Source organism: Danio rerio, chromosome 6 (assembly GCF_052040795.2).
Source record: "Danio rerio strain M-AB ecotype USA chromosome 6, GRCz13ab, whole genome shotgun sequence".
Taxonomy (NCBI): domain Eukaryota; kingdom Metazoa; phylum Chordata; class Actinopteri; order Cypriniformes; family Danionidae; genus Danio; species Danio rerio.
In genome coordinates this window covers 29,126,474-29,151,579 of record NC_141026.1, presented here as the reverse complement: position 1 = coordinate 29,151,579, position 25,106 = coordinate 29,126,474, and the positions used below count along the sequence as shown (strand labels likewise).

At 38.4% G+C, this 25,106-nt stretch overlaps 1 protein-coding gene across 3 annotated transcripts; it reads left to right on the top strand.

The window, feature by feature from the left end:
• The first annotated feature begins 3,150 nt into the window (after positions 1-3,150).
• On the top strand, positions 3,151-24,055 carry hdlbpa (high density lipoprotein binding protein a). 3 transcript variants are annotated; one of them, XR_015492900.1, is made up of 28 exons: positions 3,151-3,211; positions 4,370-4,441; positions 6,403-6,517; positions 6,596-6,762; positions 6,847-7,062; positions 8,401-8,607; positions 8,713-8,928; positions 9,102-9,308; positions 9,490-9,597; positions 10,053-10,157; positions 10,280-10,358; positions 10,446-10,585; positions 10,895-10,999; positions 12,287-12,400; positions 12,758-12,844; positions 12,923-13,054; positions 14,943-15,161; positions 15,366-15,587; positions 15,677-15,895; positions 15,994-17,441; positions 18,572-19,483; positions 19,566-19,670; positions 19,809-19,943; positions 20,069-20,212; positions 20,315-20,494; positions 20,880-20,996; positions 21,635-21,775; positions 22,843-24,055. XR_015492900.1 is itself a non-coding variant. In NM_201474.2 (28 exons), exons 3-28 carry the CDS (start codon positions 6,442-6,444, stop codon positions 22,936-22,938), a joined length of 3,819 nt encoding a protein of 1,272 aa, NP_958882.2. In that variant the 5' UTR covers positions 3,151-3,211; positions 4,370-4,441; positions 6,403-6,441; the 3' UTR covers positions 22,939-24,055. The 3 variants fall into 3 exon arrangements, 2 of the variants coding, with proteins under 2 accessions (NP_958882.2, XP_087112309.1); NM_201474.2 differs by having other exon boundaries at positions 15,994-16,135; positions 19,344-19,483; XM_087256183.1 differs by having other exon boundaries at positions 3,151-3,670; positions 15,994-16,135; positions 19,344-19,483.
• The last annotated feature ends 1,051 nt before the right edge of the window (positions 24,056-25,106 follow it).

The following is a 25,106-nucleotide window of genomic DNA, read 5'->3' as shown; positions in this document are numbered from 1 at the left end:
CTGCGGTTCTCCAGGAACTGGATTTGACACCTGTGCTCTAGAGAGCCACTGTAGAGCCAGCTGAGACATCACTGCATATGCCTCTTATGCCCCCAGCAACCCTAGAAGCACTAAATACACAGTATCAATAATGCGTTGCTATTAATATTGATAACTTTGCAAACCTACACTGGCAACCAAACACAACGTAACCGATGTGTTCATGCAGCGGAGACAGAGATTACGAGTTATAATAGCATGTTCATACACCAAACAATAATACAGTATGTATGACATGTTTACATAGCACACCTTAATTTATGTAGACAGTGATTAGATGTGATAACATTTTCAGCAAACATGTCACTCAAAACGGGTGGCTCAGTGGTTATCACTGTCGTCTCACAGCATGAAGTATTGCTGTCCGGCTGGGTCAGTTGGCTTGTCTGTGTGGAGTTTGCATTTTGCATGTTTCCTCCGAGTGATCCGGTTTCCCCACAGTTTAAAGACGTGCTATAGGTGAACTACATAAACTAAATTGCCTGCAGTGTATGAACGTGTGAATGAGTGTGTATGTTTTTTCCAAGTACTGGGATGCAGCTGGAAGGGCATCTGCTGTGTAAAACATATGCTGGATAATTTGGCCGTTCATTCCACTGTGGCAATCCCTGATAAATAAAGAAACTAAGCTGAAGGAAAATGAATGAATGAATGCCACTTAAAACAGTTTCTGTTTGTATCATCGCTCATGGTAACTTAACTTGTTAACCCCTGATGTAAACGGTTATGATCCCAGCTATATTTTTCTACTTAACCACTATGGAGAATGGGAATGTGTTGTAACTGCGCAATGCATTCTGGGTATTTAGGACAAGGGAGCCTGATTCCCATTGATTTCTATTGATTTATTGTATCATATATGCAAAAAATCAACAATAAAATGTAAGTGCTCAATAATAATTAAACTTGTTAATTTATTTGATGTGATTCGCATCCGCTTTCTCCGCATCTGTGCTTGGCTTCTCTGGTTAAACTTCATTGCTGAAGACAGAATGTTATGAATGCATATTTCAGCTTCAAAGACACACAAAGAGCATTTTTTAAGGTATATACACTCACAAGCCACTTTTTCAGGCACACCTGTGTAACTGCTGGTTAAGACTAATTTTTAATCAGCCAATCACACGGCAGCAATGGTGCATTTAGGCATGTAGACATGGTCAAAACAACAACAGTATTGTTCATACCTGCCAACACTCCCGTTTTTCACGGGACTCTCCCATATTTCAGACACACCTCAAAGTTTGGTATTTTCCCTGGAAAACTCCCAGAATTTCAAACCATGTCAAACAATCTGTCAAACTGTAACACCACCAGATCGCCGACTATTCCAATTTGGTACCCTTGGTGAAATGGGAGATTTGCATCCTGGATTTGCAGCCCACAAATCTGCATCAACTGTGTGATGCTATCATGTCGATATGGACCAATTTTCCAGCACCTTGTTGAATCTATGCTATGAAGGGTTAAGGGAGTTCTGAAAGAAAAAATGGGTCTAACCTGTAATTAGTAAGGTGTATGTAATAAAGTGTACATGTTAGTCCATTTTGATCTGAGTGTTTGTGAGATATTTTTCAAAAGATATTACTATAAAATTGCAATTTCTTTCTGTTGTGATTTCTATTGGTTTATGTTGTGCGCTCCTGCGTTTGTCCACACACATGGCTAACCGCAACTCACTGCAGCTCTGCACAAGATGTTTGGCTAGAAAAACTGAAATGGTCGTGCCCAACTGAGTCTGGCTTCTCTCAAGTTTTTTTTTTTCACTTTTGCCAATTGGTGAAGTTTTTTTTCTTTCTCCGCTGTCGCCGCTAACTTGCATGGTTTGGGTTCAGTAGAGCTACACATCGATGGATTTGCTCTTCAGTGTTTAGGCCCTCTATAGTGATTATAAAACCACACTGAACTGAGCTAAACTGAACTTAAACACTAAATACTGAACTACGCTGTTCCAATTTACTATGATCTCATATGTGAAGCTGCTTTGACACAATCTACATTGTAAAAGCACTATATAAATAAAGGTGAATTGGATTTAAATAATGTTCCTATAGGCTCTAGCTCCAAATGAGCCTTCAAATTGACTTGGTAGAAAAAGGGTATGATTTTATTTGACTGAAAGAAGAAAAGTCATATACACAGAGATACCTATAGAGGGTGACTACTCACACTATGCTATCCAAACTGTGCACAAGTGCTTTTCCAGGTTCGTTTGACAAGTGTGAGCGCTCCAAATCAGGCCCAGGCGCTGTTGGAGAGGTGTGCCACAGCGTGGTTCGGATGGGCTTTGGTGTGGTACACTTGTAGTGTGAGTGCAAAGTGCATCAGTGGCTGAAACTGAAGATGCAACGTTATTTATTAATATTTTTTATTTTCAATGACCCTGAATTGTTTCCTAGAGACGCAAACACCTCACTGCACGTCAGCTGCACCTTCAGCAAACCTCCTAATACCTAGCTGCAGCATGATGACTTTCAAGAACATTTACGAGTGTCAGAAGTAGTGGATCTGTTCAGCAAAACATTTAACTGCGTGTCACTGCATACAAAATGACTAAATATAATAAAAAACGACATAACTAAAAGCATTTAAGAAAACTGTACCTAGAGTATGTCGTAATTCATGAGCTAATTTTCATTTTTGATGAACTAACCTGAACCATTGGCTGATTCATAACACACAAAATACAATCTTTATTAACCATATACAGCTGATGATGTAACATGCAGAATCTGAATCTTTGGTGAACAGATTCAAAAGATTAGAGTAAAATGGGCGAAAAGTCAACCCCCCACTAGTTTGTTTCATTTACCCTACAATGTGTTGTAACGTAGTACATGTGATTTTTTTTATTTTATTAAAGGTCAGTATGGGTTGTCTTGACAAAAAAATCTATTTTTTTTGACGAATGAATTACTGACTGATTCATAATACACTAACTTATCGCTACCTACTGCTGATGTAACCTGTAGAAACAATGAATCAAAATCCCAACCACTACATTTCTGATCCTGAGAGCAATGCATGATCTGTACTGGGAATATGACGTGAGGGAATGTGATTGGAGGAGGCTTGAGCTATATATCTCAAAGGCTGCTGCTCCTCCCTTTCGCCAGTGGAGTTTCACTACAAGCTTCTGCACCATACAGGGCAGACGGGAACACAAACACAAGTAAGTCACGCTTCATTTCGCAAATCAGCCTGCATTATATGTTTGCAAGTCTCTATTCTTGACTTCTGATTTACGCACGTCGACCTGAATGATCTGTCGTGAAAAATGTGGTCTGGCTCGCCTCCATGTCAATTTCTCCTCACTGTTTCACCCTTTGCTCTAGTCTAATGCCTACGTGGACTTGGTGTGGACAGTCTCTGATGCTGATCTTTTGTAAACATTCACATTTGGCCATCAGAAAAGAACCTGCTTTTAGTGTACACTTCTCGGGCGTTGTCATTCTCGAAACGTTTTGTTGATAAAGGATAAATAAGAGTAAAGTTTTACCTAATCCAGAGTGTGTTAGCGCTCGCGCTAGCTGGTGTACGTGTCACTATCGCGCACGCGCAGCTCAAAGTTTATTGGAGTTGGTGTCTAGCCAGGACAAGTTTTTCATCTCCGCAAAACCAGAAAACTGACGTATGTTTTTATCGCACACATTGTTAATTCGATTAACTGCACCCTTGATAACCTATCACGTGTTTAATATGTTTTGAATTCGAATTCTTGTGCCTTTAAGTGTTAACAGAGAAACCCGTCTTTCCTAGCCCGTTAGCCGTTAGCATGGCGTGTCATGAGTTGACGTAGCGCGCATGTATACAGATTATTTTACGTACCAGACTCGTTTTTATTCTTAATCGCAAATCATTTATTTGATCTACTATATGCTGACTTTATTCCCGGGTTCCATGTGTGTGTTATTCCGAGAGAAAATGTTAATCCGCCATATTTAAATGTGACATACACCGGAATGGCCACGTTAGCAAAACGCAGGAGGGCCATTTCAACACTTAAAGACATGAGTATTTGTTTAATTGTGCCTATTTTAAAGCATTTATACAGATTTATCGTCTACTGTATACGTTAGATCTTTTTAAGGACGTTTGTGATTTAATATTTGATAAGGTTAACCATGTAACGTTAACTGGCTAAATTGGTATTTGACGTTAGTTCCTATTTCCAACGTGAGTTAATTGCCATTTGCGTGTATTTAAATAAATCACGCACTGTCATAGGACATTCAAGCAACTCTTGCCACGTAACTCTGTCAAACTAAAGTGGTTTTGCATCATCTGTGACAGTGTGTTTTTCTTCTCTTATTTACTGTTTTGTTTTTAGGCAAAAGCTGGCAGGCTGACACGAACGGGCAGCTTTACAGGACGGATTATCTGGTAACTGACCATTTAGCTGGTAAGATTGACCACCGCCTTTGTTTCTTCTAGATTAATTTGCTGACAAGGCCCAATGTTTGCTTAGAACCACAAGATCCTTGTTTGTCTTGTGTTTGTAGCCATGGGTCACAAGTTGTTCGCCTTGGTCATTATGTTCAATTCACATCTTATGAGTGATCATATGATTTAATGTGTTATATAAAACTAGTCATTTGAGCATCTGAAAGATTTTTTCTGTTGGGTTTGTCATGAACGACCTCCAGTGGAGTGCTTTTGATCTGCTTTGAGAAGCTGTATGTATGCGTCTAGATTGTTTAGCCTCTGGGTTCGAGTCTTTAGGAGGGTTGTAGAGGAAGAGGCCCTGGGAGGGGTGTGCAGAAAGGCACATTAAAACAGCCTTTTTACTGTGCAGAGAGGTTTGGAGTTTGATTTGGGGCAGTTTGTCAGAGCGAACTGGAAGGAATGTTGTATAACTTAATACCAAAATGATTAGCCAATTATCTCAAGGGTCCATCTATCGATGACAGTCTTTCGTATTGCTCTGTTCTGCACACCATTTTCCCATCCTACGTATTACTCTTTGAGAGCCATGTGTGTCTGACATTGGAATTTATACAGCAAATAAATGGTCTTTCAGAACTCAAGGCTGCATGGCTGTAACAGTAGCCTCAGCTTTTATTTTTTTGTCTTAGTTTTCTCGTAGTTCTGTGTAGGGAGTAGACCAGCAGTCTGCCAACTAGATATTTCACTTGAGGTGTGGCATGCATGTTTTCAATTAAATGCTGGTGTGCTTTGTGGAACTTTATTTCGTGAAGTAGAAAATTATTCTTTTAGACACTCTACATACTGCACAAGGGTGAAGCAAATGAGGGTTAGTGGGGAAATCCTCTTAGCTTTAGAAGCTCGTTCATCTAACTCCATGGCTTAGAATTAGGCCTTGGCCAAGGTAACAGACGGACAACTTTGACCTTCCGCAAAATGGATCAGTTCTTAAACGGCACTTGGTGCTCCTACAGATAGTATTCACTTTATATTGGTTTAAACAAACTAAATGTTTTGTTGAATAATTGTCAAGTTATCTGAAATACAGTGCATGCATAGCTTTGGTAGTGCAATGAAATATAAATAACCGATTGAGGCAGCTTGTAAGACATTTTTTACTTTTTTCAAAAATTCACAAGCAGATGCCTACAATGTCAACATCACTGATCATTTTTATCTGTAAAAGTGCTGTAATATTCATTCATTCTAGGCCGGTGGCTGAAATGGCTGTAAAAAGGATACCCTTAGAGCTACACGATTCTGGCAAAAATTAGATTAACGTTTTTTTGTTTTGTTTTTTTTTTTTGCATTAAAATCAAGATCACGATTTTCTCATGATTCTGTAGAAGTAAAATAAAGTTTAGTATGAGTTAGCTATTATTATTATTCCCAAAATATGGTAAAAACAATAATAATATTAGGCATATGTGTAGGTCTACTATTGGTTAAAATGCAAAAATTTTATTTAGACTTTGAATTGTGGGCTTCAACAGATTTAAAAAAATGTCCTGGTTGTTAATTCCCAGTAAAATGATGACATCAGAATACAACTATTCATAATACCAAAGTTGAATTAATCATGTTTGACGCACATTATTAGACCTTTTTTTCTGGCATAGTTCACAAGTGAGAAGATGCAAGTAATTTTAGTAAAAAATCAAATTATAGCATTTCATTAAACACTGAGTTAATAAAAAAACTACAGGGATGAATAATTCACGATAAGATTAAGAACAGGTGTAGAAAATAGGTTGAATACTTGAATAATTCAGACTTTAATCTGTTATCATGAAAGTTTACACTCCACCGATGTTGATAAGGCTTTGTGTCTTAACTTGTTATGGTGTATTTTTTTTTATGGTTGTAACTTTACAAATATGCCGAACGTTGTTCCTGAATACTGTTGTGTAGTAGTCACCTGTGCTCCTTCTCTCATAGTGGCACACTCGGACTCCGTGTAAACGTGGGATTTCGACCATGAGCTCAGTCGCGGTACTTACGCAAGAAAGCTTTAACGAGCATCGCAGTGGCTTACTGCCAGAGCAGGTCAAAGGTGAGTGGTGGTTGTGACTGTTTAGATTTGGAAGTAACAATTATCTGGCAAAATAAATGACGAATATCTCTTCATTAGCTGCTGCAGGAGGAGACCCTAGCAGTGTGGAAGATGATGACAGCCTTCCCACCTACAAGGATGCCTTTCCTCCTCTGCCTGAAAAGCCTTTGCCAGAGGGGGTGCAGGAAACTGAAAATGCCTGGACGACTAAGATTAAACCTCTGAAGTCCTCAATCATCACCCAGGTTTGATGATCAAGCTACTTGTGTCACTGTCCTACATTAGATTAAACATTGCTGATTGACCATTTTCTACTTTGATAAATACAGGTTTTCCATGTGCCTCTGGAAGAGCGCAAGTACAAGGACATGAACCAGTTTGGAGAAGGAGATCAGGCAAAAGTTTGTCTTGACATCATGCACAAGACTGGAGCCCACCTGGAACTCTCCATGGCCAAGGATCAAGGCCTCTCCATAATGGTCTCTGGGAAATATGACGCCGTCATGAAAGCCCGCAAAGAGATTGTGTCGCGACTGCAGACTCAGGTAATGTGCAAAATTTCCATTGTGTGCTAAGATTTATATGCATGTATAGTACGATGGTTGCATAACTAGGGTTGGGCGGTATGACATCTTGTATTAAGATATAGGTTATCTCATTATAAGGATGTATTTCACGATAAAGTTCCATCTCTGTAAATTCAGTCAATCAGTAGTTTTTATATACTGACCACATGTAAGACGTCTTTTTTTACATTTTAAAGTGTATACTCAGTAATTTACAAATTTTTATGTGGTCATATTTCTCATTTTTTAAAAACTTTTCTTAAATGAGTAATTCCATGACAAAGTTAAAAAGATTGCCAAATAAAAGCCATTATGTAAGCATTATGTTTTCAAAATGGCAACCTTTTCACGATGCTGTTATTCGTTTATCTAAATTTGTCACGGTACGGTGAGGGTAAAAAGGAGCGAGGACTCAGGTGCAGCAAATAATGGGTGTTTATTAATAATAAAATAGAAATAAAAGGCAAAACTAAACTACCCCGAGGGGGAAAACATTAACAAAACACACAAACAAACTTGGCTGACAAGACTGGAGCAGGAACACAGGGCGAGTGTAGACGACAAACTGGCACAGAACAGAAGACATGAGGATATTTTAAGCAGGAGCAAATTAACACACAACAGGTGAACATAACTAATAATGGGTTAACAAGTGGGGTGGGACTAGACAATAGACGGGAGAGCGCATGACAGAGACAAGACATGCGCTCACATAAAACAGAGAACTCATTAACCGCATGTTCATGACAACACTGAAGCACACAATTAAAGCACGTGACCACCATGTAAACACAGAGCCACGTGCTTTGACAACAGACGCAAGACACGAGCACACGATGAATGAAAACACTCACCGTGCGCTCACACACACAGCGTGCATGTTTTATCCCATGATAAATGAAACGCCATGCTGCAGACAGACGAAAACACAAACACGAGTACAAGAGTGCCCGTGTCCGAGGCACGCAGAGCCCGCGCGGCCGCATCAAGCAGGAGCCCGCACGCTCTGCGCACACCCACGACGGTGCGCGCTCACACAGACATACACAATGACAGAAACGGGACAAAACGGGGCTAGTGTCCGGATTCCACCACCAAAACAAGAATTCACAAACCCAGAGTGGCAGAACCCTGACACTTTATTCTGTGACTGCACAAAATAAATGATGGACCACAATATCAAAATGGTAGACTATGTAGTTTATACATTGTCCTTTCTTGCCAATAATGGAAAAATCTTTATGTCGTTATATTTCAAATCCCTAAATATAACATCTTTATATTGTAAAATTAATAACATTAATTTCTCTTTCATAGGCTTCAGCTACTGTGGCCATCCCCAAAGAACATCATCGCTTTGTCATTGGCAAGAGTGGGGAGAAGCTGCAGGAGCTCGAGCTAAAGACTGCCACCAAGATCCAGATCCCTAGACCCGACGACCCCAGTAACCAGATCAAGATCTCTGGAACCAAGGAAGGCTTAGAGAAGGCCAAGCATGAGATCCTGCTCATCTCTGCTGAGCAGGTCTTGAACTTTGTTCTAGTTTATTCTAATCTCCACTTTTCTTTGCTAATCATAGTTCCGCAACACTCAGCCTTGAAAAATGATGGTTTCAATAATTAATTGCAGGATAAACGTGCTGTGGAAAGGATGAACATTGATAAGGTGTTCCACCCCTTCATCACTGGAGCTCATGGCAAGCTGGTGGGGGATTTGATGCAGGAGACCGGTGCCCGCATTAATGTTCCTCCACCCAGTGTGAATAAAACTGAAATTGTCATCACTGGGGAGAAAGAGCAGGTGGCCCTGGCCATGGTCAAGATCAAGAAGCTTTATGAGGAGAAGGTGCGCTAAGACAGAATAATCAATGGACTTTCATTGGCTTCTACAAATGCACATTTTTCTTCTGAAATTCACTGAACTGAATAATCTTTGATAGACCTAAAAGTTAATGGAGAATGTTTAAAATTTATCTTTTTTTTTTTCGTCTTTTTTTTTTTTTTTTTTTTTTTTTTTAGAAAAAGAATGCAACCACTATTGCAGTGGAGGTGAAGAAATCTCAGCATAAGTACGTGATTGGGCCTAAGGGTAACACCCTGCAGGAGATCCTGGAGAGGACCGGCGTCTCGGTCGAGATCCCACCCCTCGACAGCAGCTCAGAGACAGTAATCCTGCGTGGGGAGCCAGCCCGGCTGGGCCAGGCACTCACTGAAGTGTATGCCAAGGTAAACAAGCCTGTTTTCCTCCCCCCTTCATGTTTCAATACTGGAATTCTTTCCCTCAAGCAATTTTTCTTTCAAGCACTCTTGTGCTGCTTTTTTTTTTAATTTAGGAAATGCATTGATGGCATTATTGCAGAAACTTCATCAGTTTGACTAACCTTTGACCCTTACTTTCTCTGTACAGGCCAACAGCTACACTGTGTCCTCAGTCTCTGCTCCCTCTTGGCTTCATCGTTTCATCATTGGCAAGAAAGGACAGAATCTGGCTAAGATCACACAGCAAATGCCCAAGGCGAGTCAACTTTCCATTAATCATGTTGGAGTGCTTGGTTTCTCCATTGTCTTGTATGCGTAGATGAGACTTTGGTCACAAACGTTTGTTGAAAATGAAGTGCATGTCAATGTGACCGTATAAAGGTCAGTAATTGCGTCAGGCAGTACAGGTTGTTGTGACATGTGAATAGTTTCAGCGAAAATAATGCAGTGCATGTAAAATCACCTAAAGCTACATTAAATACTTTAAAGAACGCTTAAATCATGCTTGCTTGGCCTGAAACTAAATTTAGTATGTTGAACCTGTTATTTTTTATTTAAATAATGATTCGTATGAATTACATTTACAAAGTCTTAAACATTAGGAAATTGGTTAAATTAACTTTTGTAAATATAAGAGAAAATGGTAAATATTTAGGTAATCTAATCCATTAAAATGAGGCCTTTAATCAATTTCTATGTATTTGTTCACAGGTGCACATTGAGTTCACCGAGGGAGAGGACAAGATCACGCTGGAGGGTCCCACCAAAGATGTACAGATTGTACAGGGCCAAATTGAAGTCATTGTTACGGATTTGGTAGGACTTTTAACCTCCCTTTTGGATGACAAATGCAGGCCTTCACTTGCCTTGTTATATTTAGACTTGTATTGACCTCATTGCATCCTAAACAAATAATTTATTTTTGTATTTTTATTTAGGTTAGCAGAATGGACTACACAGAGATTAGTGTAGACCCAAAGTTCCACAGACACTTGATCGGGAAAGGCGGTGCAAACAGTTAGTATAAAGCAATTTTTGATGTTTATAGCAGATGTTTTGTAAACCTTTAAGTCGATTATGTTTTTTTTTCTTTACCTCATCAAGTTAACCGCATAAAGGAACTGCACAAAGTGTCAGTCCGCATTCCACCTGACAACGAGAAGAGTAACCTGATCCGTATTGAGGGAGACCCCCAGGGTGTGCAGGAGGCCAAGAAGGAGCTGCTGGAGCTTGCGTCACGCATGGCAAGTCTGACATATTTGAAATTGAATAAAGAAGGCTCTGTTTAACATTCTGTCTTCACAATGTTCTTTTGGATGGAGTTTAGCACTTGATGTGCATGTAATGTTTGTGTTTTGTCTTAGACAATTTACTTGGCTTCTGTACGCAGTGAACATGTTTGTGTAATTCTTAAAGTGGAGTCAGGTGCATGTCAGTAGAGGAGAAAAACATCCGTAGGCACTTCAGCCTCTGAGTGTGAAGTCCTTTGGGTGTGCAGGAGTTGCCTGGCAACTCTTGACTGAACGTCTCTAAGAATGTCATGATTTCAACAGGAGAACGAGCGTACAAAGGACATGATCATTGAACAGCGTTTTCATCGAGCCATCATAGGACAGAAAGGGGAGAAAATCAAGGAAATTCGGGATAAGTTCCCAGAGGTAAATGTGTTAAGATGCTTGGTATAATTTCTTAAGTTGACTTATGTAACCCTTTACACATGTTCGTCACTGGTTAATAAGATTTCATGTGTGAATAGGAAAGTAGGATCAATTGGTCATATCTGGCAATTTTCTAGATTGAGCTGTTGTAAGAACCAAAAGGTGTCTCATCCAGGGCTGCGTTTCTGAAATCGTTAGCTAACCAAGGTCACAAGTTCCGTTGTTGCATAGTCCATTGATTTTTGGAGTCAATCAAATCAGTCCTTCCAACGAGCATTTACAATTTTGTATGCTTACAACTACACCTCTAGTGCTGTAGTTAGAAGCATAGTTCCTGGTTGTGTTCTGTTCCCCATTATCCCCGGGATGCTCAATTTAATTTGGAACATTCAAACATTTATACCTGGAATGGTTAAAAAGAACACCTTAAAGTGATCTCTCTTGGGTGTAATTTGCTTTCAAAGTATTTAGTTCAGTTTTAGCAATCTTTATTTTGACAATTGTTCCCTTCATAGTTCACTTTAAAAACCATTTAAGCCATTTTTAACACCGCCGTGGCTTATGACAAAAGCTATAGGTGACCTACTATCTCAAACTGTATATGTATCTATATATGTATATGTATATATCTGTATATATATATATATATGTGTGTGTGAATAGTAGGAATGTATCTGTACTGTAAGCCAAGTGCTTTTTATATAGAATATTCTCAATTATATTTGTAAAGACAACATTTATGTAGGTCCTATGTGCTGTTTACATATATTTCAATTAATATGGAAAACGAGTGCATATTTTTACCAAAACTAATATTGGATTTTTTTAAAATGCGAGTGCATATAAAACAATAATTTGCGCAAAAAATTTGATTTTTCTCTAAAGTTGTTGTTACTCCACCCTGTTTAGTGTCATTATGGACGTTTTACATTTATAACTAACATGGTTCAAACAATGAATCTGTGATGGCAACTACAGTTTTGGGAAACACTAGTCACTACATTGTTCATTTTTCCAAATAATGCATTGTACAATGATAGTTCAGATGCGAGTTATGTTGTTTGGGAAATGCACCCTAGGTTGAAAAATCAAAATAGCCACACAGTTTGCAGTATTTTGGCATTAACGTGTGAAATTATTTGTGAATAACAAAAAGCAGAACTTTGTTGCATGTGCAAACAACGGTTTATTTACTGTAAAATATTTCTGGTAATTTATTTATATAACTGTGAAAAGTGCTTTTTCAATGCAATAAAGAAATGACACTTGTTTCCTCTTGCTGTTTAGGTCATCATCAACTTCCCTGACCCGGCGCAGAAAAGTGACATTGTACAACTGCGTGGGCCTCGCACTGAGGTGGAAAAATGCTCGAAGTTTATGCAGAAAATGGTGGCTGAAATGGTATGCACAGATTTCTAATGTTGTGTTCTTGTATTCTGCTAATGTAATGAGTTAGAAATTCTGGAAAGCCTAAGAGTTATTTGTTTATTGCTCATCTACCATATAAAATGCCTAGAAAACCCTTGTCAGTGCGATTACTTGTAAACAAGGGACCTTACTCGCTTGTTAAACAACTATAGCTATATTTGTGTCCATACCAATGATTAGATGCAGAAAAATATAGTTTAATTTAGACCAAGGACAATTTTAAGACTATATGGATATTAGTACACTGATGAAACTATTTAGTGTAATTGGAAAACTACACTTTTACCAAGCATTTCTAAGAACGCTCTACTTTGTACTGTTCTTTTCCAGGTTGAGAATAGCTTTTCTGTTTCAGTCCCCATTTTCAAGCAATTCCACAAAAACATAATTGGCAAAGGAGGAGCAAATATAAAGAAGGTAAGTGTTTACTCTTTAGATTAATTCATTCATTCATTCTCAAATCTTTTTTACTAATTCTTATGATTTCTTTGTCAGATCCGTGAAGAGACTAACACTAAGATTGATTTGCCTGCGGAAAACAGCAACTCTGAAATGATTGTCATCACTGGGAAGAAGGCAAACTGTGAGGCAGCAAAAAACAGGATCTTGGCCATTCAGAAAGAATTGGTGAGGCTGTTTTAACATTGTATTTCAACTCATGAATGTTTCTTGAATTTAAATGTGTTGTTTTTTTATTTTATTTTTTTGCTTGCTTGGTTAGGGTGGCTGATAATAGATCGTTCCATCCCTAAATGTGTTTCATCTAATTTTTAAGGGGCTTTTCATGTTTTAAATATATTGGGAAAATTACACATTCAATTATAAATTAAACTATTAGGAGATTTTATGAATTCTTCATGTGTATTTTACACTGGTTAAATAAAATGACTTAAACCTCTAAAAAGTACAAATCTCTTAAGCTGAAATGCTTAACATTTTAACTTTTGCCCAATAGAAAGTATTTCAGCCTATGAAGAACAAACTAATGCCTCCATAGTAATGAATTTTTGGTTTTGGCTTCAGAAACTGCATTTTGAGGCCAAAGTCTATTTTATACCCCTATGCCCACGCCTTATCCTTTGCACTTGAAACCAAGTCTGAAGGGGTAAGGTTGAAAATGTTTGCCTGAGAAATGGGACACCACTGCTATACACCTGCACACATCATATGCCGTCACTAGCTTATACGTCACACAGGATGTCACCAGAGTATTTTCAGAAGCCACAAGCACATTTACCAAATTAGTTGCTCACTAAGTTGTTTTGATCTATTTGGATTAAAGCTGTTCGTTTTCATCTCAAGAGTATGAGCCTCCTGGTTTCTTCAGGCAGCCCTGTTAGTGCTGGCAGATCATGTATCAAGAAGCACAAAACTTTACTGTGTATTTACGCAATGCTCATATTCATGGATGTAACCACAAAAAATAACATTACACCAGACGTGATGTGTAAATCTAATTTCCTGCCACCAGTTGTTTCTGACAGACTGAACCTATTCTGTTAAGTCAGCGGGTAACATTAACAGAATATTAAATGTTTTTTAGGAGTAATGGGAAAGTGGTTATCATAAGGAACTAAAGTTAGTGAAATTGAGTTTGTATTTATCCTGGAAGATCATGACCATTACATAACGAATGTTATGAATTAGATTCTTTTGCCTTTTCTTTTATTGCTTGGTTTTTGCTGCCATGTAGCTGGTGTATGCAGATAAATTTCTTATATCTCTTCTTTTGTAGCGTGGTCATGAGAAATATTTTGCCCTTCTCTTTGTCCCAATTATCTTTTGCTGTAGATGTAGGGGATAATTGGAACGACTAAGGCAGGGGTGTCCAAACACTGTCCTGGAGGCCGGGAGTCCTGCTTAGTTTAGCTCCAACTTCCTTCAACATGCCTGCCTTGAAGTTTCTAGTATACCTAGAAAGGGCATGATTAGCTGGTTCAGGCACATTTAATTGGGGTTTGAACTAAAATATGCAGGACATCAGCCCTTCAGGACTGAGTTTGGACACCCCTGGAGTAAGGGGTAGATTTTGAATTGAGCCTTAATGTCAACCCACAAGTGTTCAGTCGGGTTGAGGTCAGAGGGTTGAGCTGGCCACTCCCTGTTTTGCGACTCGTGTAATTAGGCCCGTCTTGTGGCATTTTTTCTTCGTAATAGGATCACATAGTCTCCTCAGAAATTTTGATTGTATTAATCAAACTGATCCATGATATTTGGTAAACGATGAAAAATTCCACTGTCACTGTATGAGAAAGCCAGTTACTCAGAACAAGCCCCACATGACAACAGCAGAGTTATTTATTTTTTATATTACACTAAGTTCACAGGTAAATCATTTCCAATGCATAAGTATTGTTTGCTAAGAGTAGTTCAAGGGGTTACTGATTGTAATGTTTTTAGATACAACTGTATGGTCAAATAGATGAGATATGAGAATTTTTTTTTAAAAACATAGCACAATCCAATTATATGATATTGATAGAAAGGAACTTATTTACTGTTTTTATCTGTGCAGGCTAATATTACAGAGGTAGAGGTGTCCATCCCCTCAAAACTGCACAACTCTCTAATTGGATCCAAAGGGCGTTTCGTGCGTTCCATTATGGAGGAGTGTGGCGGTGTGCACATCCATTTCCCAACAGAGGGCTCTGGCATCGATGCAGTGACAATCAGAGGCCCAGCGGAGGAGGTGGAGAAAGCCAAGAAACAGCTGCTGTCCCTGGCAGAAGAGAAGGTATGTTTGAAGAGATGGGTTTCCTGTAGAACTTGAAGCTTAATGCCGGTAAGGCTGATGTTATGCTTGGAATGTTGTCTGGGCTCAGTGTTTAATACAAGTATTCAAACTGCTTTTAAAACAAGTTCACTAAAAGTTAGTACACTAAAAAGTTTAATCTGTTTTTGAACTGTACGTTGACTTTTTGTATTTCGTTGGTACTAGCAAACGAAAAGCCACACTGTTGAGCTTCGTGCCAAACCTGAATACCATAAGTTCCTTATTGGAAAAGGAGGTGGAAATATCCGGAAGGTGCGGGACAGCACAGGTGCTAGGATCATCTTTCCCACTGCTGAAGATAAGGATCATGAGCTGATCACAGTCATCGGTACAGAGGAAGCTGTCGCAGAAGCACAAAAGGAGCTGGAGGCACTTATTAAGAGCTTGGTTAGTGGTTTTGATGAAGGAATATCTGAATATCTTCTAAATGGGATATGTTTGGTCTAATTATTCTTAAATGCTATTTCTATCATCAGGATAACATTGTAGAGGATTTCATGATTGTGGATCCCAAGCATCATCGGTTTTTCGTGGCACGTCGTGGGCAAGTCCTGAGGGACATTGCTGATGAGTACGGTGGTGTTATTGTCAGTTTTCCTCGAACTGCTGCACAGAGCGACAAGGTAACCCTAAAGGGAGCCAAAGACTGTGTGGAGGCTGCAAAGAAACGCATGCTGGAGATGATCGAGGATTTGGTAAATACATGTGTAACAATATGCAGTTATAACTCTGAAAACTGCACATTTTGTGCTGATGTAAGAAGCGTGTGTTGACTATTTTTCTCAATCTGCAGGATGCTCAAGTGACCATGGAGTGTGTGATCCCTCAGAAGTTCCACCGCTCCATAATGGGACCCAAGGGCTCTCGCATACAACAAATCACGAAAGACCACAATGTGCAGATCAAGTTTCCAGACCGAGAAGAACAGCAGCAAGGTAATTGCCACAGTGGCGATCAATAATTAATCGACCACATAATGAAAAATTTTATGTTTTTTGATCATTTGATTAAACTCTCTCGTATAGTAGTCCAGGATTTTAAAGCTAAAACTTAAATGGCGCATCAGCAATTGCTTTTACAATTTACAAAGGTAGTCATTTTTCAATACTACGTTTGTTAGCACTATTAAAACAAAACGTAGTAATGCTGTATCAACTAGACGAGCAGAGGAAATGTTAAATGTTACACAAGTCAGTTTTTTTTAGATGTGTCTTTGCTGTCATCTTGCATTCATGTCTGTACTCATTGCACTGAAGAATCTCATCTGTTTATTTATAGAGCACAATTAAAAACAACTTGATTGACCAATGTGCTGTACAATGATCTACAGGAACAGACAAAAAACATCAAGCCGTACACCATAGTGAAAAGAGTTTAAAATGTTGTGAAAATATTTTTAACTTTAATTTAAAAATATGTAACATAGGTGCAGTTCTGATGTAGATTGGTAGCATGTTCCAAAGTTTAGATGTAGCTATGGCAAAACCATGATCAGCCCAAGATTTTAATTTTGACTTAGGAACAATCAACAACTTCTGGTTGGCAGAGCATGTACCTTAGTCTGAACAAGCCTACAAGCTCTTTTTCGACGATATGTGGATAACCGATCAGAGTGGTAGAAAGGAGCAAGGTTATGTAAAGCGTTAAATACAAGCAGAAACACTTTAAAATCTGTCCTAGAGTGTACTTTGAGCCAGTGTAAAGGCACATGTGATGTTCATATTTACGACTGACTGTCGTAATATTGAAGCACTGCTTATACCCAGATACAGAGAATCGCAATCAATTCTAGAAGAAATAAAAATATGATTTGCAGATTCAAATTACTTAAATGGCTATGAAACCAAACCCCTTTTTCGTTTCAAGTTTTTCAAAAATATTATTTTCAAAGAAAGCTCCAAGATTAGCATGGAGTGCTATGAATAAATGGAGGAGTGGGTGTGGCTGGCAGAGCAGGGAAAAAAGAAGGAAGCGAACAACTGTTGTTAATTGGGTCACAATATGAGACAAACTGTGAGGAGACCCATGATTTTATATTTACTTACTGTTTATTTATTTGCTTTTTAACTTTGTAATTTAATGTCCTGCTACAATTGTTATTCATCATTTTATATACACATAACCACAAATTGTTATCATAAAGATAATGGTGTTTATATAAACACTATTAATGAGGAGGAGTTCTCGCCTTCTCAATTTCGAGGTATGAATGGAGACACAGTGGATAGCAGTGCAGCAGGGGCCTCATGTACGAAGACTTGCGTGGAAATCTTACTAAAACATTGCGTACGCACGAAGCTGTAAATGTGCGTACGCAGAAAAAAATTCAGATGTATGAAACACTGCGTACGCCGAATCTCACGCATATTCTTTTGTACATCTGAATGAACGTGAAACTGAGCGCAACATGCACGAGCACAAAACCCCTCCCTGCCTCCTCCCCCGTATGAATATGCTAATGACTGTGCTAATGGCAAAACCCAACGAAAAAGCAACGGCAAAATCAAGCAAAAAGAGAAACTTTGAACAGAATGTGAAATGGAGGTGCTGCTTTCGGAGGTAGACCGGAGAAAAGCGGTGTTATTTGCAAGTTTGTTCTCCGGAATTAACAACAAAAGAAAAAAATAGAGTGGGAGTTTAGCTGATACGGTTAACACAGTTGGGTCTGAACATCGCACTGAGTGCATTTAAAAAAGAAATAGTGTGGTTTATAACTGAAAAATGTTGCAATACCCTAAGCGGTCTCAGTGGCGCACCTCATAAGAAGCATGAGATCATGTACAGACAAATTCGAGCGTAAACTCGGCTCGAATCCAGCGTCTGATAAATTCTTCTTTTTTCCCCCGCTACATATCAGATTTTGCCCACTATTTATCAAGAGAAAGACAAGTAGGAATCATCAATAAGTTTGTGCATCATATTTTATTTGCACATTTATTGAATGGAAATGTTTCTGATTCACGCATGCAAATTCATCTTCAGATAGTGTCTTTATAGCAATGTGTGTGCGGTAGATTGCTCAGATTACATTGCGACTGCTGCAGTTTGCGCTTTAATGTTTAGCTGGTCAACTGTATGGTATGGAAATCTTACATACCTACTATATGAACCCGTCTCATACAGCTGCCATTGCAAGGATCAGACACTTTGTAGAGAAGAATTTAACACAACTGCCTCTAGGAGTCGCCAATGGAAATAAAACAGACACGCACAAAAAATGTGCGTACGCCTGCCAGAAAGCTGCCGTGAACCTGCACACATTCCCACGTTCAGTTCATTGTTAGTAAATCCAAACGTGAGCGATTTTGAGCGTGAAACCTGGCGTACGCAAAGTTTTTGTGCGTACGCAGCGTTGATACATGAGGCCCCAGGTCTCTTGCCCTGTTGATTTTAACCATTAACCCTGCCAGTAATCTGAAGGATTTTAAATATGGTCTACACAGCAGCATGGATATAGGTGATATGTCTGCCTTTTATCAGTTAAGTTTGTTAACATTCAAAGTCTGTCATTTTCTCCAATTCTCATACAGCTCTCTCGACAAAAATGCTTGCTGCAAACCAACAACTTTGCTGTATCGGCCCTGACAGAATCATGGGGAAAAACATGCAACAAACTCAGTGGATCATAGAAACAAACACATACAAACAGCGCCATGCACGGACTTTCTTGCTTTCTGAAAGCACAAACACTCATGAATAATTAAGAAGCAGGCTCTTCTCATAGGATAAGAAAACTCTGCTATGAATATTAATAAGAAACTGATGTATCATCACTCCACTAGCGGATTCGTGCTGTCACCGATTTTGATCTGGGTTTATAGGGGCGGTAAGATGTAGTTAGCTGACAAAGGCACAATTATCCAGTTTTTTCCACAATTAAAACTGACAGGTGCTATTGTCTTAACTGATGCTTAACACACAGAAATCTGTTGATTTAAAAAGTACTCCAGGGCGTCCTGAACCTTTACTCTAACCCACCGCATACAAGTGTGGCATATGTATTATGTTCCCCTTCCTTTTTTTTTTACTGCATAGGCTTATCTCCACATTCAGTGCCCTCTTTGACTGTCTTTTTCTGCAGCACATGCAAAAAGAACCAAATGCCTACTTTTGATGTGCCTTTTTCTTTTTTTAATCCATCAGCTGATGCTTCAGTTCAGGAGAATGGGGAGGCAAATGGAGAGGTAAAGGAGCCAGTTGACCCTACAGCCCCAAAGAAGTGTGACGTCATTGTGCTCTCTGGCCGCAAAGAGAGATGTGAAGCTGCTGTTGAGGCGCTAAAGGTGCGAATGCCTTCATTGTCCTCTGTAGTTCTGTTTTGAGGTTGGCTGTTTTGTCTCATGTGGCTTTTTTTTGTCTATTTAGGCCTTGGTTCCTGTGACTATTGCAGTAGAAGTGCCTTTTGAGCTTCATCGCTACATCATTGGTCAAAAAGGAAGCGGAATCCGCAAGATGATGGATGAGTTTGAGGTTGGTGTCTCACTGCTAAGTTTTAATCCATTTTGCTGTATTTATGAGAGGCTAAAGCTGCGTATTTAATGTTTTTATTGGATTTTAGAGATTTCTTTCTCTTGGTGTTTCATTCCTGGCAAATATGCTTTCCTCCAGGTTAATATTCAAGTGCCTGCTCATGAGTTACAGTCTGACATTATCTCCATTACCGGCCTGGCCTCTCACCTTGACCGCGCCAAGGAGGGTCTTCTTGAGCGTGTCAAAGAGCTACAGGCCGAACAGGAGGATCGGGTAAGATTGGTATTTTAATTACAGATGAAACGTTCTTCAAATTATTTTCAGTCAATTCATGAAAGTTTAAAACCATTATTATGGTTTAAAGAATGTGTGTATATAAAAATGTGTTCTGCCTGCAGGCTCTCAGGAGCTTCAAGCTGACCATCACTGTGGAACCCAAGTATCACCCCAAGATTATTGGACGGAAGGGTGCCATAATCTCCCACATCCGCCATGATCATGAAGTAAACATTCAGTTTCCAGAGAAAAATGATGAGAACCAGGTAAAAGGCTAGAACTTGCACAAAATTGAAAGAGTATTTGAAAACCAAAAATTTTTTTATAAGCTTTTTTTTTTTTTTTTTTTTTTTGGATTGGTGTTATAGGATCAGATTACCATCACTGGCTATGAGCAGAATGCTATTGCAGCACGTGATGCTATTCAGGCTATAGTGGATGAACTGGAGGAAATGATTTCTGAGGACATCACCCTGGACAGCAGAGTCCATGCTCGCATAATAGGGGCACGTGGCAAGGGAATTCGCAAGATCATGGATGAATTTAAGGTGAGATGATAGAGGTCTTGCATTACCAAGAAGAATTATTTCCTTCCACCCTAATATTTTTAAGTTATTTGTAAGTGCATATATTATAGATATCCACTTCTCTACATAGTTTAACCCTAGTCAAACACATCTGAATAGGCTAATCAATGTCTTTTGATAACTAGGAAGCTAATGACAGGTGAGTTTTATCAAGGTTTGATCTGAACTCAACAAGAAAATCGTGCTGGAGTATGGCATGGTATTATACATTTATATTTGGGTATTTTGAGGTTATTTGGTTAAGGTTATGAGGTTAAATTCATACATATTCTGAGGACTTTTTTTGTTTTACACTTAAAAAAAAAAAAAAAAAAACGTTCTGTATGTTTTGTTTTGCCTTTTCCAGGTTGATGTTCGGTTCCCTCAATCTGGAGCTGCGGATCCCAATTTAGTGACTGTGACTGGCCGTCCAGAGCATGTCGATGAAGCCATTGATCACCTTCTGAACCTAGAGGAGGAATATGTAAGTTTATGCTGTACATTGGTCAAATGTGTTAATTTGGGAACTGCTAGGGTTGGGTGATGAAAAATAATTTTAGTGATTGAAGCAAATGCTGCAGTTATGCACATCTTGTCAGGAAGTGCCATGGTTTTGTAATTAGTAGTAAATATCTATCAGATGGACAAAGCGCTCTCTCACATGGAAATTACAAGTATGCTGTAGAAGAAACCCATTTATTCAGCAACTGCCATGATATTTCCTGGAAGATTTAACTGCTTTCGTTTATTACAATGTTGCGGAACCATAATACAAGAGTTATTCAAACTTTAAACTGTATTTATGAAGTGAGTTTGGAGTAAACGTGTTATGTTGTATTTTTCTATATAGATAATGTAATGTTAGCAGCCATAGCTGTGGTTTGAGAAGCTACACAAAAAGCTGACATTATCTTTTATTTCATTATTGCACAATTTGTCTTTGATTTTTTTGAATGTAACATTTTATAGTTTGGTAACTATAGCTCCACGTAGTAAAGGCTGCTACATTTAAAAGCATGTGCTGAGAAGATACTATAGTTACTGGCTGAACTGACAAAAAAAATTCAAACCGGTCTTATTTCCCAGCCCTAGAAAATGCTAAACGAATGTCTATCTTTATAGATGGCAGACGTCGTTGAAAATGAAGCCAAAATGGCCTATATGAAGCCTTCTGGTTCCAGTGCCTCAAGCATGGAAGAACCCCGTGGTCCATCCAAGGGCTTTGTTGTGCGGGAGGCTCCTTGGGCTACTGGCAACGAAAAGGTAAACTAATGTTTTGAGTGTCAATTATTTATTGTGAAATTAAAAAGCAGGTTAGTGACTTTTAAATGGGTTTCCCATGGGTCATGGGGTTTCTGGGATATCAATGAGTTTTAAATGATCTATACCAGACATTGATGGTCAATGGTTATTTTTTTTGTCCAACTCATGGAAAAACAGGGACTTTTGTTTGTCATCTTTAAATTTTATGTTATCAAAATGTGTTTTTCCTCTACCAAACATGTTTCATTCTTGTTTTCATGGTTAGACTGTGTTTCAGCTCCATTTGATTGCTTTTAAACTCATCAGCTGGCACTCACTTAGGTCAAATGCAGATAATGAATATTATCTGATGTAAATTTATCTTAGTAAATTTTTACATTAACAAATGAATAATATATTAATAGACAAACAACCAAATGATAAGTTTGTAAAACTATGGAGCAATCAGATATGGGAGAGGGAGTACAAACAAGAACAATTCTTACATGTTATTTTAAAAATCTGAGGTAAATCATTGGTTTTATAATAGCTAATAGTCACGCAAAACCACATTCAAGCTTGAAGCATAAACATTAAGCTAAAAACATTTTTACATTATATTATTAATATAGAAGCACAGCAGAAACGTCTTTCCCCAGTCATTAGATGCCATGAAAATTCCAATTTTTAGAGTCTCTGAAAGTCAAGGAAAGTGATGTTTGGCTTAATCAAGTTAGCATCTTTGGATTAAAACATACACGACTGCATAAAAGACATGGAAATTAAGCAGAATTTCCATCCAATGAGTCTGAGAACAAAATGGTCACTTCCACACACATTTATCACATGATCTCTTTTAACCAAATCCCATGATATTTTTAATTTTATCATTCGGTTATGCGCATATTTTTTTTATGTGTTTTTTTAAAATGGATGTGCATCGTGGGGTTTTTAATCAACTGTTTAATCCGCATATCTAAAAATCGCATAAAAATAGTTGGATGAAAACATAGCTATTGCTTAAAGTTAACCTGAGATGTTAGTAGAATTCTAACTAATAGTGGTGTTTAATCTGTTTCTGTTTTTAGGCTCCAGATATGAGCAGTTCTGAGGAATTCCCCAGTTTTGGTGCACCTGTGGCTGCTGCTGCGAGAGCATCTCCGTGGGGACCCAAACGTTTTTGAAATGAGTCTCCATCAGTGGTTTTATTCTAACCTCCTGGTTTTCTCCCCTATTATTACCCTCATTTTGACCCATTTGGATGTGGACCGACCACTTAATCTGACCCCAATATATCAGCACAGTTCCTCCGTTTAAATTAATTCTACTAATAAGGGTCCTGATGGTTCTCTGTGACCCTTTTAAAACAAAACAGGTGGTAAACACTTTCCTCTTTATGAGAGTGGCCTATATCAAATTGGCCTAAATTACTATGAAATGAGGCAACCTGTTTGCATTTTTAGAGAGAATCAAAAGTCAAAGGAAAACAAAAGTACGCCTGACTATGCTTCAGGTCTGTAACAATCCAGGTTTAAGTGATTTTTGATATGACTTCATTACAAAAAAAGAACATTATTTCATTACAAAGGTTATTTTTTTGGGTTTATTAAGCTGCTCTGTCTCATAGTTGCCTTTGCAATGGGGTTGGGGAAAATATACTGTATACCTCTGAAAGATGTTGCTTCTGGTTGAAGTCAGATTCATTCATAGGAAATGGGTAACCAGCTGTACTTTTGCCTCGTTCCCTAGGGTAGCCATTTTGTTGCCGTCATTTCACTTGTGTCTGTCCCAATCCCTTGTTTCCTGACTATGGGAAGTGGTTCCGTGCAGCCTTTACAACTCTCCGACCTACAAGAGGGACTCTCACTACAGAAGTATTTTCAAACTGCCATTAGCTTTGGAAGTCCCAGGGAGTTAGTCACTCGGGCAGCAGAAGTCCTAAGGTTCCCAAAGTCTCTAAAGTGTACACTAAATGCTTCTTCTTCATTTTGTTTTTGATATTCAGAAACCATGTTTATTAAAGATGACAATATTTGGAAGAATAGGAAAAGAATAGGAAAAAATACCATTTTGTGCCAATGAAATGTCAAGTAATGTCATGTGTTACTCATTCTTGCTATTGGGTCAGTGTCCAGCCCCTTTTTGTCTTCCAGTTGCTATGCAGGTTGGTCTGAAACCATAGCAGTGGCCCTCTTAAATAGCCTTATAAGAATTATGCAAAAACGACAAAGGAAACGATTACGGATAACACTGGAAATAAACTGTCCAAAAAGCAAAATAAAAATTGAAAATGTATCTGGACTTCTTGTGAGACTGATTTCTTGTGCAGTGACCAATGAGAATCTTTGGGTTTGGGATGAGGCCAAATTGGCCATGTAGAAGGACCCATCTGGCCTTCCAGTCACAGCCTTTTGTGTCAAATATTTGAAATTAGGTTTTGCTGTCTAAAAATGCAAATTCTGAATTTGTATTACTCAAATGGTTTGATTTTGAGTTTATAATTACTTTGCCACTAATATTTACAGTACATGTAGAGGAACAGGCAAAAAATACAAATAAATAAGTGCATGGATTACTTTCTATTTGCGGTGAGAGTGTAAATGTGCACATAACAAAAGTGGTCTGTCCACTAGCACTGCACAATATTGGAAAAATCTGACATTGTGTTTTGTTGTTCTGCAATATAACTTACTTCACCAGATGAATTGAATGGCTCCAATCGGAAATATTTAATTTATTTAGATTGATCCATATTATCAAGTGTTTTTCTATGCAGTATGTTTGCATAAATGTAATAAATGATAAGCATACTGTGTATCTGACAAGTATTCATAGTGCTCCACTTTTTCCACTTTTTTTTATGTTAGTCTTTTTCCAAAATGGATTAAATTAATTTATTTCCTCAATTTAACACACAATGCCCCATAATGACAATATGAAAAAAAGATTTTTTGAAATTTTTGAAAAACCTTAGAAATTACATGTACAGAAGTATTCACAGCCTTTGTCGTGAAGCTCTAAATTGAGCTCAGGTACATTCTGTTACCACTGACCATTCTGCAGCTTGATTGGAGTTCACCTGTGGTAAATTCAGTTAATTGGACATGATTTGAAAAGGCATACAACTGTCTATATAAGTTCCCAGGGTTGACAGTACATGTTAAAGCACAAGCCAAGCATAAAGACAAAGGAATTGTCTCGAGGCACAAGGAAGGGAAAAGTTACAGAAAACTTTCTGCTGCTCTTAAAAATTCCAGTGAGCACAGTGGCCTCCATCATCCATAAGTGGAACCATGTTGGGAACCACCAGGACTCTTCCTAGAGCTGGCCGACCATCTAAGCTGAGTGATCA